We start from the raw sequence: 13,766 nt of genomic DNA on the forward strand, positions 1-13,766 counted from the left end.
TGATCCATTGTGGCCGAGAGTCACGAAAGTGACGCCCCATGGTTAAGGGGTTAAGGTGAAACTTCCTGCACCAGCAGACATCATTCCAGTGCTGAATAAAATCGTCTGGTTGTTGCACGAATTAAGTAAAATAATACACCATCATCCCAGATATGCAAAAGAAGGGTTTATATCGTATTACAGTACTGAGTATGACAGTGTAAGGAAGCAGCGATAAACTCATGTATACAGCCAACTGGCTAGGTCTTGAATAATACATTTTACTCAGCATAGTCAGGTATAATTATTCCCTTGTACAAAGGAAAAGGGGAAAAAGAAGTGTGTGGTAATCATAGGGGCATTTGTCTTCTTAGTGTAATAGGAAAAGTGTATGGTAGGATACTTATTGACACAGTTAGGGAAAGAACAGAGGAATTAGTTGGAGAAGAACAGGGAGGCTTTTGGAAGGAAAGAGGTTGTGTAGATCAGATATTCATTCTTAGATCTTTAGTGGAAAAGTTTCAAGAGAAGGGAAAGAAGTTGTATGCGGCTTTCATGCATTTGGAGAAAGCATATGACAGTGTGGATAGACAAGGATTGTGGAAAGTATTAAGAATATATGGAGTAGATGGGAAGTTGTTGAATGCTGTGAAGAGTATGGTGCTAAGGCTGCAGTACGTATGGACGGTGAACTGAGTGAATTTTATTCTTTGAAGGTTAGGTTAAAACAGGGATATGTCATGTCTCCATGGTTGTTCAATCTGTACATGGATGGGGTAATACAAGAGGTACAAGGTAGGGCAGTGGATGTTGAAATGACCCTGGTGAGAGAGGGTAGTGTTTGGAAACTCCCTGTACTGTTGTTTGCAGATGATACTGTGTTGTTGAGTGAAGACGAAGGGGAGCTGCAAGGTTTGGGGGATGAGTTCAGGAGAGTGTGTAAAAAACGGAATCTAAAGGTGAATGTAGGGAAGAGAAAAGTGATGGTCTTCGAGAGAGGTGAAGTAAGTGAATGTACAGTGAGGTTGGATGGTGAGGAAATGGAAAATGTGGGTACGTTTAAGTACTTGGGTAGTGTGATGAGTAAGGTTGGGAGTTTGGAGGGTGAAGTGCTTGACAGGGTACAAGGAAGAAAGGTTGCTGGTTCCTTGAAAGCAGTGATAAGAAACAGGGAAGTGAGCATGGAAGTGAAAAAGTTACTACATGACAGTATTGTGACTCCAAATCAAATGTATGGAAGTGAAGCTTGGACGTTGTTGGAAGTACACAAGTCAAGAGTGAGAGCAGTGGAAATGAGCTATTTAAGAGGAGCCTGTGGAGTCACATGGAGAGACAGGCTGACAAATGAGGACATAAAGGAGCGTTGTAGTGTGGATGTGGATGTGATAGGAAGCGTTAGGAGGAACACACTGAGGTGGTTTGGCCATGTGGAGAGGATGGAGAGTGAGAGACTGATGAGGAGAGTGTATGCGAGTGAGGTGGAGTGGAGAGGGAGGAGGAGGCCGAGGATGAGATGGAGGGATGAGGTGGAGAGGTATATGAAGGAGGGGGGTGTGAGTTGGAAGCAGGGCAGTGAAATGGCGGGAGACTGGGCGACGTGGAGGCGATTTGTTTGTGGCCACCCCTTACGGGATTGAGGCGTCTGGCAATAGATAGATAGATAGACCCAGCATAGTATGGCGCCTAATATAAACCAATTCATTAAAGATATATCTTGCCTCCCACAGTCCCCCCCTTCCTGACATAATAACTACTCGATTTTATATTACATGTTTTCCTACTGCATATGCGTACCTGGCTACATGTCCCTGAGTAATAGTCGAAATAGTGAGAAATCCTTTCGTCTAGGACATCCCCTCCAAGCGCAGTGTGCGAAAAACAGTAACAGGGACAAATGAGATCAGAATACTGGTTTGGGAAACATCATCATGTAGATTTTTTTTTTTTTAATGCAAGGAAGAAGGAACCAAAGGCCATGGCCCGCAGTAACAGTTCCCTCCAAGAGAAAAACAAAATACAATAGAGAGCCAAATCCAAGATCATATCATTTTGAGATGCCTGGACACACTGCGTTTGAAAGACTGGAGATCATAGGCAGCAGGAAATACAGAAAGAGGGAGACAGTTCCAGAGCTGACCTGCTGCATAAATGAAAGACTGGGAGTAACGGTTAACTCTTGCATTAGAGAGTTGGACAGAAAAGGGATGAGAGTTTGCTGCCAGACGGGTGCTACGCAACCGTCGTAGAGGTGGAGGAATGCAAGCACACAGTTCAGAGGAGCAGTGACCATTAAAGTAGCAATAGAAAAGAGATAAAGATGCAACAGTGCGGCGAAGAGACAGAGGTTGAAGGGAGTCAGTAAGAGGAAGAGAGTTAATGAGATGAAAAGCCTTTGACTCCACCCTATTGAGAAGAGCTGTATGTGGGGAGCTTCCCCACACATGAGAGTTGTACTCCACACAGGGGCGGATAAAACCTCTGTATAGAGTCAACAATTGTGCAGGGGTAAAGAAAGAGCTGAGTCGGCTTAGCACACCCAATCTCTTGGAAGCAGATTTTACAAGAGATGTAATATGATCTTTCCAAGATAAGTCCTGAGTAAATGAAACCCCAAGCATGTTCAAGGATGATGCAGGATTAAGCTGAATATTATTAAACATTAATGGGTATACCTGTGGAAGATTTTGTCGGGTTGATAGGCGCAAGAACGGAGTCTTAGATGCATTAAAGACAACCATATTATTTTTACCCCAGTTAGAGATACGAGCCAAGTCAGACATTAGGTGTGCCATAGCCTCATCCCTTGTTTCTTGAAGTAACTGTTGAGATGGGCGTTGCGGGAACCAAATGGAAAGGTGAAGGGTGGAGTCATCAGCATATGAGTGGATAGGGTTAGATGTACAGCTTAGAAGATCATTGATGAATAAAAGGAAGAGCGTTGGTGATAGGACAGAGCCCTGAGGAACACCACTGTTGATAAATCTAGGAGAAGAACGATGGCCGTCTACAACAGCGGCTATAGAACGACCAGAAAGGAAGCTAGCGATGAAGGCACAGATAGAAGGATAGAAACCGTAGGAGGGCAGTTTGGAAATTAAGGATTATGCCAGACTCGATCGAAAGCCTTTGAGATGTCAAGTGCAATGGCAAAGCTTTCGCCAAGGTCCCGAAAGGAGGATGACCAGGAGTCTGAAAGGTAGGTGAGAAGATCGCCAGTGGAGCGTCCCTGACGGAACCCATACTGACGATCGGAAAGAAGGTTGTGATAGGAAAGATGCCTTAAAATTTTTCTATTAAGAACTGACTCGAAAACTTTTGAAATACAGGACGTTAAAGCAATTGGACGATAGTTGGAGGGTTGGGAGTGGTCACCCTTCTTTGGGACTGGCTGAATGAGAGCAAACTTCCAGCAAGAAGGAAAGGTACAAGTTGACAGACAAAGGCGAAAGAGTTTGCCTAGGCAGGGTGTAAGCACAGAAGCACAGTTCTTGAGAACAACAGGAGGGACCCCATCAGGCCCATATGCCTTGTTAGTACTAAGGCCAGTGATGGCAGAAAATACATCAACTGAAGAAATTTTAATGTCAGCCATGAGGAAGTCGGAGGGGAGAAGTGATGGAGGAACAGCACCGGAATCATCTAAGGTGGAATTGGAGGAGAAAGTCTGTGCGAAGAGATCTGCTTTATCAGTAGAAGAAATAGCTACAGAACCATCAGAGTAGAAAAGAGGAGGGAAGGATGATGAGGTAAAGTTGTTAGAAAGATTTTTGGCAAGGTGCCAGAAGAAGCGGGAAGAATTCGAGTTAGAGAGTTGAGAGCATTTAGTATGGATGAAATTATTTTTAGTAGAGCGAAGAACAGACTTAGCACGATTCCGGGCAGAAACGTAAAGATGATGTGATTCAGGGGTGGGTTGGCTCCGGTACCCTTTGTAGGCCTTCTCCTTGTTGCGGACAGCATTAGAACAAGCGTGATTAAACCAAGGCTTTCTTGCGTTAGTCAAAGGATATGAGAAAGGAATGTATGCTTCCATGCCCGAGAGAATAACCTCCGTAATGCGCAAGGCACACTCAGATGGCTCACGGCCATGGAAGCAATAATCATTCCAGGGAAAATCAAAGAAGTACTGCCTGAGGGCCTCCCAGTTCGCAGCTCCAAAATGCCACAGATTACGTTTCCCTGGAGGGTCCACAGGCCGTACCGGAGTGATAAGACAGGTTAAGGTTATAAGGTTGTGATCGGAGGAGCCCAACGGAGAGAAAAGATTAACAGAGTAAGCAGGATTAGTTGTGAGGAAGAGGTCAAGTATGTTGGAGCTCTCTCCAAGGCGGTCAGGGATACGGGTAGGGTGCTGTACAAGCTGCTCTAGGTCATTAAGGATAGAAAAGATGTAGGCTTGTTCACCAGGTGGATCCGTGAAAGGAGAGGAGAGCCAAAGGTGGTGGTGAACATTGAAATCTCCAAGAATGGAGATTTGAGAGAAAGGAGAAATGGACAGAATGTGTTCCATCGTAGAAGTAAGATAGTAGAAGAATTTTTGATAGTCAGTAGAATTAGGGGATAAGTAAACAGCACAGATATATTTAGTCAGAGAATGACAGGAAAGCCGAAGCCAGAGTGTGGAGAATTCAGAAGAATCAAGTTCAGGAACACGAGAGCAAGATAAGTCGTTGCGTATGTATACACAACAGCCACCTTTGGCTTTGAAATGAGTATAGAGAAAGTAGGAGGATACAGAAAAGGGTTTGCTGTCGGTTGCCTCAGACAGCTGAGTCTCCTTCAGAAACGGAAGGTGAGGTTTAGAGGAGGAGAGGTGGTGCTCAACAGAGCGAAAGTTAGATGAAAGGCCGCGAATGTTGCAGAAATGAAGAAGAGAGTCAGACAGTGGTTCCAGGCACCTCGAGTCGTCACCGGGAGAGGGGCAGATGGCGGGGGCATTTATGGTCCCCCCCCCCCTGGGGACTCCGAGGCTTGATTAATAGACGCCATTTTTGTTGATTTTTGAATAGGAAGTGTATGTGAAATGTCAATATCTGATTAAAAATAAATGGACTTGTTTTATGTCTGGTCAGTGGTGATTATTCTTCTAATTTGTGATTTTCCTTCATAATGTTAAATATAGTATACTTAGGTTGACGTTGATCCTGCAGCTGACAATAATGCTGATGGTGATGATAATTATGATGATGGCGCAGCTGATGATGAAAATCATGATTATCATCGTGTTGGAAAGGAAAATAGTACATCTTACGTTAAATTCATTCGTCTTGCTATGAGCTGCATCATGTTATCCATGACTCCCTGGACGATGACCCGCTTGCCTCCAGGCTGCGTTGGGTCATCCACCTCCATCACATTTTGTGATGGGAATTTATCCGTCGTCGCCACCAAATGAGGACGATGTGGAAACCTTTTGTGGGAAACAAATCACTGTTGTAAGTTCCCTAGTATTATGATGCACCATTACAAAATATCTTGTAATGTTCGATATATTTAAAAAATACGTGATTACACACACACACACACACACACACACATATATATATATATATATATATATATATATATATATATATATATATATATACACCTGTACACAGGGTGATAGGGATATCCCCGTGAGTATGAGGCAGGAGGTGTGGCGGTGTGAAATGCATGCGTACAAGATGTGACAATGTGTATTATGGCAGTGTACAGTAAGTGTGTGGTATGTCAATGTGAGTTGTGGCACTTGGAGATATTGCAGTGTATAGTGTGTCAGAACAAAACGCGCCCGTGCGTGTGTGTGTGTGTGTGTGTGTGTGTGTGTGTAGTATGTCGGTGCGGCTACTGGCAGTGGGAGATGTGTCAGTGTGAAAAATGTTCTGCGTGAGTGTGACGGTGTGTGGCATGGCACTGAGTACTGTGACAGTGAGAGGTGAGACGGTGGGTGGCGCGTAAATGTGATAAGTATCCGTGTGAGTTGTGACAGTATCTGAAGTAACATTTTTAGGTGTGACAGTGTTAGGTGTGGCAGTTTACGGTGTGGCAGTGTTAGGTGTGGCAGCGTGAGATGTATAGTGTGGCTGGGAGGTGTTGTAGTGTGACGTGTGACAGTCTGTGGTGTGACCGTGTGTGATTTAACACTGTGAGGTGTGTTAGTGTAGCGGATGTCCGTGTGAGGTGTGAGGGATGACACGGTGTGAATGATGGCAGTGTGACGTATGGCAATGTGAAGTATGGAAGCGTGTGGTGCAACAACGTTAAATGTACTAGACTGAGGTGTGGTAACGTGAAGTTCAGCAGTGTGTCAAAGTGCTGTGTGACTGTAAAGTGTAGTAGTGTAAGTGCGGCACTGTTAAGATGGTAAATGTGGACTGTGGCAGCATTAGGTTTAGCAGGATGGTGTGGTAATGTATCCCTCTGCCCAGTGACTTCTCTGTCACTCTGTGGCAAATTTTAGAATGGAAAAAAAAAAATGCTGCTACATAGAAATACTACGATCATGGCAGTTGTCTAGAGAAGAACCTTGTTCGTTGCAGTTAAATTCATCACACTACTACCCGTTACATACTCAGACATGTTGTTGGCTATGAAAAACTGGAGGGCGACCATAGCATCGGTTATTCCCAGATATCTCTCAGAGTCCAGTATTTGTGGTAAATAATGCAAAAAGAGAAAGAGAAGCAGGTAGCCAAAAACAGGTATGGCACTGAAGCCCTATTGTGTTGTCGTCAGAAGAATGTGAAATTATGAGGTAGCAGTCCTGATGGACCCAGGTTCGAATCCTGGCTGGGGCAGGGAACAGTTTAAGGATTTGAATTTCATAAAAGCAGACTTTACTGATCTACCAGAAGACCCGCCGACATGTCATAAAAGTCCCCCCGCTAATACCAATACACCAGTCCTGTATGAGACAGCCCTAGCATGTATTCAATATGGACGGTGGGTGTTAGCGCCGAAGTGGTGACATGTGGAGAGGTGTATGGTATGTAGGAGGACTACTGGGCCTTGAGAGCAGGCTGTGAAGCCTATGCTCAGAGTCGGACACATAAAAAAAAAAAAAAAAAAAAAAAAAAAAAAAAGTTGCTATCGTTTTGTGTTCTCATTGAATTATTAAGAAAATATTTTTGACTGACATAGCTGCGCCTAGAATTCAGTAATTAAGAGACTCGATGACACGACGCTTGGTTAGTAAAGATTTCAGAACGTCTCTTCAATTAAACACTGTTTATATAGGGCCGACAACAGTGACCAAAAATATTGCATGTCCATATATATGTCACTTACTCAATCACTCATTCATTCACCGAGTCACAGTACAGTCATAAGAATAACTATCGTTACCCTTCAGAGCTATCCTCTGTGATACAACGACGAAGTGTTGTGGAATGACGGGACAGGAAAGTTTGTACCGCAAACCCGTCAATGTCGGTTATGTAAGACACAGATAATAGAATTTGTGCTAGATGTAATAAAAGCTCATTAGATCGTTTGGACTCTATGCATAAAGACAATACGTTTTATTATCCGGCACAGAATTTATTAAATAAAAATATAACAGAATGGTGTAGAGTCGGCAGCACACATGCAGACGGGCAAGGAGTATGTGTACCCATGCCAGACGTATGAGAGTATTTCAGCCGATACAAGCCACGTTAGTAAATTTCAATGTAATAACGATATGTACTGCTTTCTACATATAATAAATGTTGAGTAGAAGGAAAATAATAATACGTGTTCAGTCTCATTGCATTAATATATTGCATACCCACCCCCTGCTTCCAAAACAGCCTCTAGACCAGGGGTTCCCAGCCTTTATTTAGCCATTACCCCATTTTCCACACCTCTCTTCACTCATTACCCCTCATTGCTTATGTTTCCACAATTGCATTTTAGCTGCTTAACATTTTGATGCCTAGATTTTAGTTTGAATGTAGGACTTAATTAAAGGTTAGGGTAAAACCAAGAGGGTTATTGCAAGGAGTAATTTATTTTTATTATTAACACTGATACCAAATAAACATGACTTTAAACATTCATCTCTGAATTTTAGTATAGGTCCGAAGTCTATCATAACTGGTATGATTTTTAGATTTTTTTTTTTTGTTACCTCCCCCATTACCCTTCACAAAAGACCAAATTACCCCACTTGGGGTAATTTACCCCAGGTTGGGAACCCCTGCTCTAGACGTCGACGCATGGATGCCACTAACTGAAGGATCATTCTGAAGCATTTAACCACTCATCCAAAACAAACAAATGAACCTGTGTACCCCTGCTACACTGTCATAAAAAAGTCGATGCCTATAGATTTAATACACTAATAATTTGTTTTATTTTATAGATAGTAAGTGTTGAATAGTAGGAAAATAATAAACGTGCCGAGTTTCATTATTAATGCCCGGCGGGGCGCTCAGGGTAACGCAAGCACTTCCTCTATATTTCCCCACCATATGGCTCATTCTTGCTCATTATTCCAACTCTTGTAATAGGATTGTGATATGGCAAGACTAGATAGGGGAGGGGCAAACAACAAGGACCCTCCCACATAGCCCAGCTAACGTTCGATTCGCATCAAACATCCCTGGAGTAACGATACTTTTTCTTATGACTGTACATTCTTGAAAAATGGGGTCTAAGTCTTATGTGAAAATTGTTAGGAAAACGAAATTTTGCGGGATGGAAGATTTTACTAATTTTACCAAAAACTGAGGACAGCAGCACCAATGAACGTAATTTGGATACACGTTTCGTTTTTACTATGATCCTTATGCTTAGAAGGGTCAAATTAAATGGTGGTAGGGACTGCACAACCTCACTATAACACCAAATTCATTCATTGTGCAAGTCCACTGCTACACTCACCTACTATCTCATCTTTCATCAAAACAAAAGACTAATGGCGACAGGAGAGCATAGTAATCACAGGCCATGGATGTGGCTCGAAGTCGCTAGCTCGAGTCCTGTGCATAGGCAGCATTGGCTCAGTGGTCGCTGGCATGACAGCATAGGAGCACGTCATGTTTTCGGCAGCATCCCGTGCGACTGAGCAGCCGGAAATGGATCTCCAACTGCTTATCCCTGACAGAGAGGGGTTTGGGAAAGGTAACCTAAACATTTGCTGCTCTGCACCACTTGGACAGATAACCGTGTCTGTCAATGCACCTCACACTGCAGTTGAAAAAAAAATCCCTCTGACTCTTGCTACCTGGAATATACAAACCTGGCTTGATATTAACCATGACGCACTACCATGCCGTAGAACTGCCCTTATTCCCAATTAACTAAGAAGTTATAAAATTGATATCGTTGCCATGTGCAAGACTCGCTTTCAAGACAGTGCAATCTTATAGAAGCAGGAGAAAGGTATACTTAGTTCTGGAAATGATACCCAGACGATATAAGAGACCATAGTATTGGCTTTGCAGTCTGAAGCTATCTTCTAGAGAATATACAAGAAACTCCTGTGAACATATCAGAGCCTGATGTTGTGGTGCATACCACTCCGTCAAGGCCAATATGCAACACTCATCAGTAACAATGCCACAATGCTTGATTCAGAGGACACTGAAAAGATTCTTTTTATGAATCTTTAGATGTCACCATTTGCTAAATACCACCAAATGACAAACGATTCTGCAAGGAGATTTTAATGGCAGAGTAGGAAAAGAAAATCATCTCTGGCAAGGCATTACAGACTGTCACGGTATTGGTTACATGAACAACAATGGTCTTAGATTACATTCCATATGCTCATACTTTAGTCTGGTCATCATCAACACCATTTTTCAACTTACGAATAAACACAAAACCACATGGATGTACCCATGATCTAGACATTGGCACCTACGGGTAATTGACTATGTCATTATAGGGCAGCGATATCGAAGAGAAGTTCTTATAACCCGAACAATGAGAGTTGCTCAGTGTGCAACAGAGCATACCCTGATAGTCACCAAACTGCAGTAAGTCATATTATGCCCACAAATGCACAATATATCATCCATCAAGAAACTTATCAGTAGTAGCTGAAAGAACATGGCACCTTGTAACACCTTCCACACCACTGTTACAGACAAGCTCTCTGAATGCCCACCACTTGATCCAAACAATAATGCATCAAACCTAGACTCCGAGTGGCCAAACATTAAGATACTGATTCATAGCACTGCAGAATAAACATTAGGGTTCTTCACTCACTGCCATCAAGACTGGTTTGATGGAAATGCTGAGCGTGTAAATGACCTTCTTGCAATGGACAATAGAGCACATAACTGGTTCGCTTGTCCAAGCTCCTTAACTTTAAAGACTGAATTCCAGAATCTCTGAAGTAAAACCTAGAGAAAGCTAGGTGGCATGGAGAACAAATGGTGGACTGAGCAAACAAAAGAGCTGCAATGACTGACTGATATTAACTCGCCCCGTCCCATCGACGTATGGGTACGTTGCAACGATTTGCATTTGCCAGTCCTGGCGACGTACCAGTACGTCGTGCAATTGCAAGGTCCCTAATTTGCACAATTTTCAATTTTCGTGCGTGATTTTTTGTATGTATACACGGGACACCTTCCTCTATTCCTCTACAAGATGCCAAGCAGGGACAATGCCTTACACCGCATAACCTCCCCCCTCCCCCCCTCACGCCATTGTCTAGGCAATGGACCTGTTACCAGAGACCTGGCTAGTAAAGATATTCAGGGCTAGAGTGATTCCCCAATCGATGACAATGTGGAGGACAATGTTTACATAGCATTAGAAGAAGAAACAGCCAGAAATAATGATCAGGTAATGTGGCAAGAAAAGGTCAGGTATGGTGATCAGTTAGTGAGTGAAACAATGCTTATAATGCCTTTATTACTGCTTGAAAACCAATATACTTTCATACTACATATATATTCGTACCAAGTAAATAAATAAATACCGTTTATGAGTGGATAAAATAGTTGCCCTCCCATAGAACTCGTTTTCTTTGGTGCCAGCATGTTAGAAAACCCAGTCAGGTAAGGAGGAACTCCTACCTGGATTGGGTATTTTAAACCTCAGGTGAGCGATTTCTCTATGAATTTTCGATGTTTCTCACCAAAAGCGAAGGTTTTAGCCAAAAAAAAAAAAATCGAAAATACCTCGGGACTGGGGGATGTTGGAGGTGCGGAAAACCTCGGGACGTGACGGGTTAATGACCAGCATGGAATCAACAAGTCCAACAAGTCTATGGGCCAACCAAACACAACATAAACCCTGTTCAATAGGCCAAAGGAGAGCTCCTGAAAGACAAGCAAGCATTCCTAGATAGATGGATGCAACATTTCAACACTTTACTCAATCAAAGAAACACAGTGAAGCACAATATCCTTGATAACATCCCAGTTGCTCCTCAAGCACCAGATCTTGATGTCCCACCTACACCTGCAGAAACTGTTCAGGCCATATGATCTCTAAAAAATAACAAAAAGCCCTGGCCCTAATGGCATACTATCTGAACTTATGTAAGAGAGTGGCCAGTTGCTTTATCAACACCTACATAATCTCATACTGAATCTCAGGAACCAATAGGAAATTCCTTCTGAATGGCTTAATTCTGTGTTTTTAACCATCTACAAAAAGAAAGGGGACCGCTCAGATTATGACAACAACAGAGGCATCTTCCTCTTTGTATAGGCTAGCAAAGTACTAGCCAAGATAATGTTATCCAGACTGACAAAACATTTGACTAAGTCAACATTTCCTGAAATACGATGTAGATTTCGAAAGGGATGAAGTACCTATGATTCGATTTTTTTTGCCTGACAGATACAAGAGAATGCCATGAGTAAAACTGTGACTTGTATAATGGATTCATCTACCTTGGAAAAGCATTTACACTGTCAACAGGGAAGTTTTGTGGAATACTCTGACAAAATTTGGAGGTCCAAAAAAATTTCATGCCATCCTAAAGAGCCTGCATGGGACAACACGAATGCTCATGTGTCCAAGGGTGGGAGCAAATCCGAACACTTCAATGTGGGGGTGGGCGTAAAGCAGGGATGTGTCCTGGCTCCCGTCATTTTCAGCATCTGTCTCACTGCAGTCACCCTTATAGGTCACCAACAAATGAGCAATGATAATGGAATAAAAATCCTGTTCCGTCCCATAGGTAACTTATTTAATATCAGACGTCTTCAAGCACAACCAATGACTGAAATAGCCCATTTCCTAGAGCAGCAATATGATGATGTCTGTGCAACCCTTGCACAAACCCCAGAAACCCTACAACAGTTTATCACCATCATTTCCAACATACATCATGCAATCGAGGTCTAAGTAAATATCAGTAAAACAGAAATAATATCTCAGAGAAACAACACAATAGAACCTCTTGCATCACAGATAAATGGCGAAAATGGAAAATAGGTGGATTATTTTACCTACCTTGGTACTGTTCTAAACCCACCCCGTCCCGGCCACTTTTCGACCACTGGTACCCCCCAATCCCGGGCAATTTTCAACCTTTTTTTTTTTTTGCTCAAACTTTCGCTTTTGGTGAGAAACATCGAAAATTCATAGAGAAATCGCTCACCTGAGGTTTAAAATACTCATTACAGGTAGGAGAGCCTCCTTACTTTACTGGGTTTTCTATCAGCTGGCACCAAAGAAAACGAGTTCTATGGGAGGATAACTATTTCACACCACTCATAAACGGTATTTATTTATTTACTGTTACGAATTTATATGTAGTACAAAAGTATATTGGTTTTCAAGCAGTAATATAGGCATTATAAGCATTGTTTCACTCACTAATACCTGACCTTTTTTTGCCACATTACCTGATCATCATTTCTAACTGTTTCTTTCTGTAATGCTATGTAAAGTTTGTCCTCCACATTGTCATTGATTGGGGAATCACTCTGGCCCTGAATTTCGTACCGTGGCATGACATGGCTATACTGGCCAGGTCACTGATAACAGGTGAATTGCTGAGAAAAGCGCATGCAGGGGGGGGGAGGAGGTCATGCTGGGTAAGGCATTGTCTCTGCCTGGCATCTTGTTGAGGCAGGTGTCCCGTGTATACGTACCAAAAATGACTCGCGAAAATTGAAAATTGTGGAAATTATGAACCTTGCAATTGCAGGACGTTGAAGTACGTCCTCGGGATTAGCTGTGACAAAACGTGAGGACGTGGAAGTACGTCCTCAGGACGGCGCGGGTTAAACGAATCAACCACGCCTTTCATGAATCACAGATCCAGAGTCTTTGGAAACACCAGCTTGAGAATTGAGACGAAGAGATCAGTGTATACAACTGCACACCTCTCCTCCCTCTTATACAGTGCTGAATTCTGGACAGTAGGGTGGTCAACAATCCATGGGTAAAAAAAAACATATATATAAAATGTAGTGCTCTGCAAGGCTACCCCTATCCCATTTGGCAAACAGACATCGCAGGGAAAATTTTAGCTCATTTTAAAAAATTTTAGAGGTTGCACAAAAAGTAAGATTTTGCGTCACTTGTACGAAATTCTCACCGTGGTTATTTGGGTAGCCTACTAAAGTATTATCAGACTTTATTTTTTTCTTCACCAGATTTGTGTTACTGGTGTTAAAATAAACCTCTGCACATGCATAATTAAGTTGTCCACTATCCAGCTTTCCACCTCTTGGACTGCTTCTATGGTCAGTGCCTCACACTTTCATACACTTTAAACTGTAGGACAGCCAAAAATAATCATAAGGATTGTTTCAAATCTGTAATATATGTACCAGTGAGTACAGTTTTAGAGTTTAGACAAATTTAAAGCTTCAGTCACAAACTTTTGTCTTTTTGAGCAA

General features: G+C 42.5%; 2 protein-coding genes across 2 annotated transcripts in view; both read right to left on the minus strand.

Moving 5' to 3' along the window:
- LOC145407291 (glutamate receptor ionotropic, delta-1-like) overlaps positions 1–13,766 on the minus strand; it is a 528,461-nt gene that overhangs the window by 475,862 nt on the left and 38,833 nt on the right. The gene's annotated exons all lie outside the window — the stretch shown is intronic.
- Positions 1–13,766, minus strand: part of LOC145406044 (glutamate receptor-like) — a 60,894-nt gene that overhangs the window by 24,356 nt on the left and 22,772 nt on the right. The window contains exon 4 of the mRNA XM_080277233.1: positions 5,231–5,389. Within this exon, the coding sequence (XP_080133359.1) occupies positions 5,231–5,389 (159 nt within the window). The remainder of the gene's footprint in view (positions 1–5,230; positions 5,390–13,766) is intronic.

The sequence above is a fragment of the Coenobita brevimanus genome, chromosome 8 (genome assembly GCF_032717465.1).
Source record: "Coenobita brevimanus isolate Jiangsu-jjx chromosome 8, ASM3271746v2, whole genome shotgun sequence".
NCBI classification, from domain to species: Eukaryota; Metazoa; Arthropoda; class Malacostraca; order Decapoda; family Coenobitidae; genus Coenobita; species Coenobita brevimanus.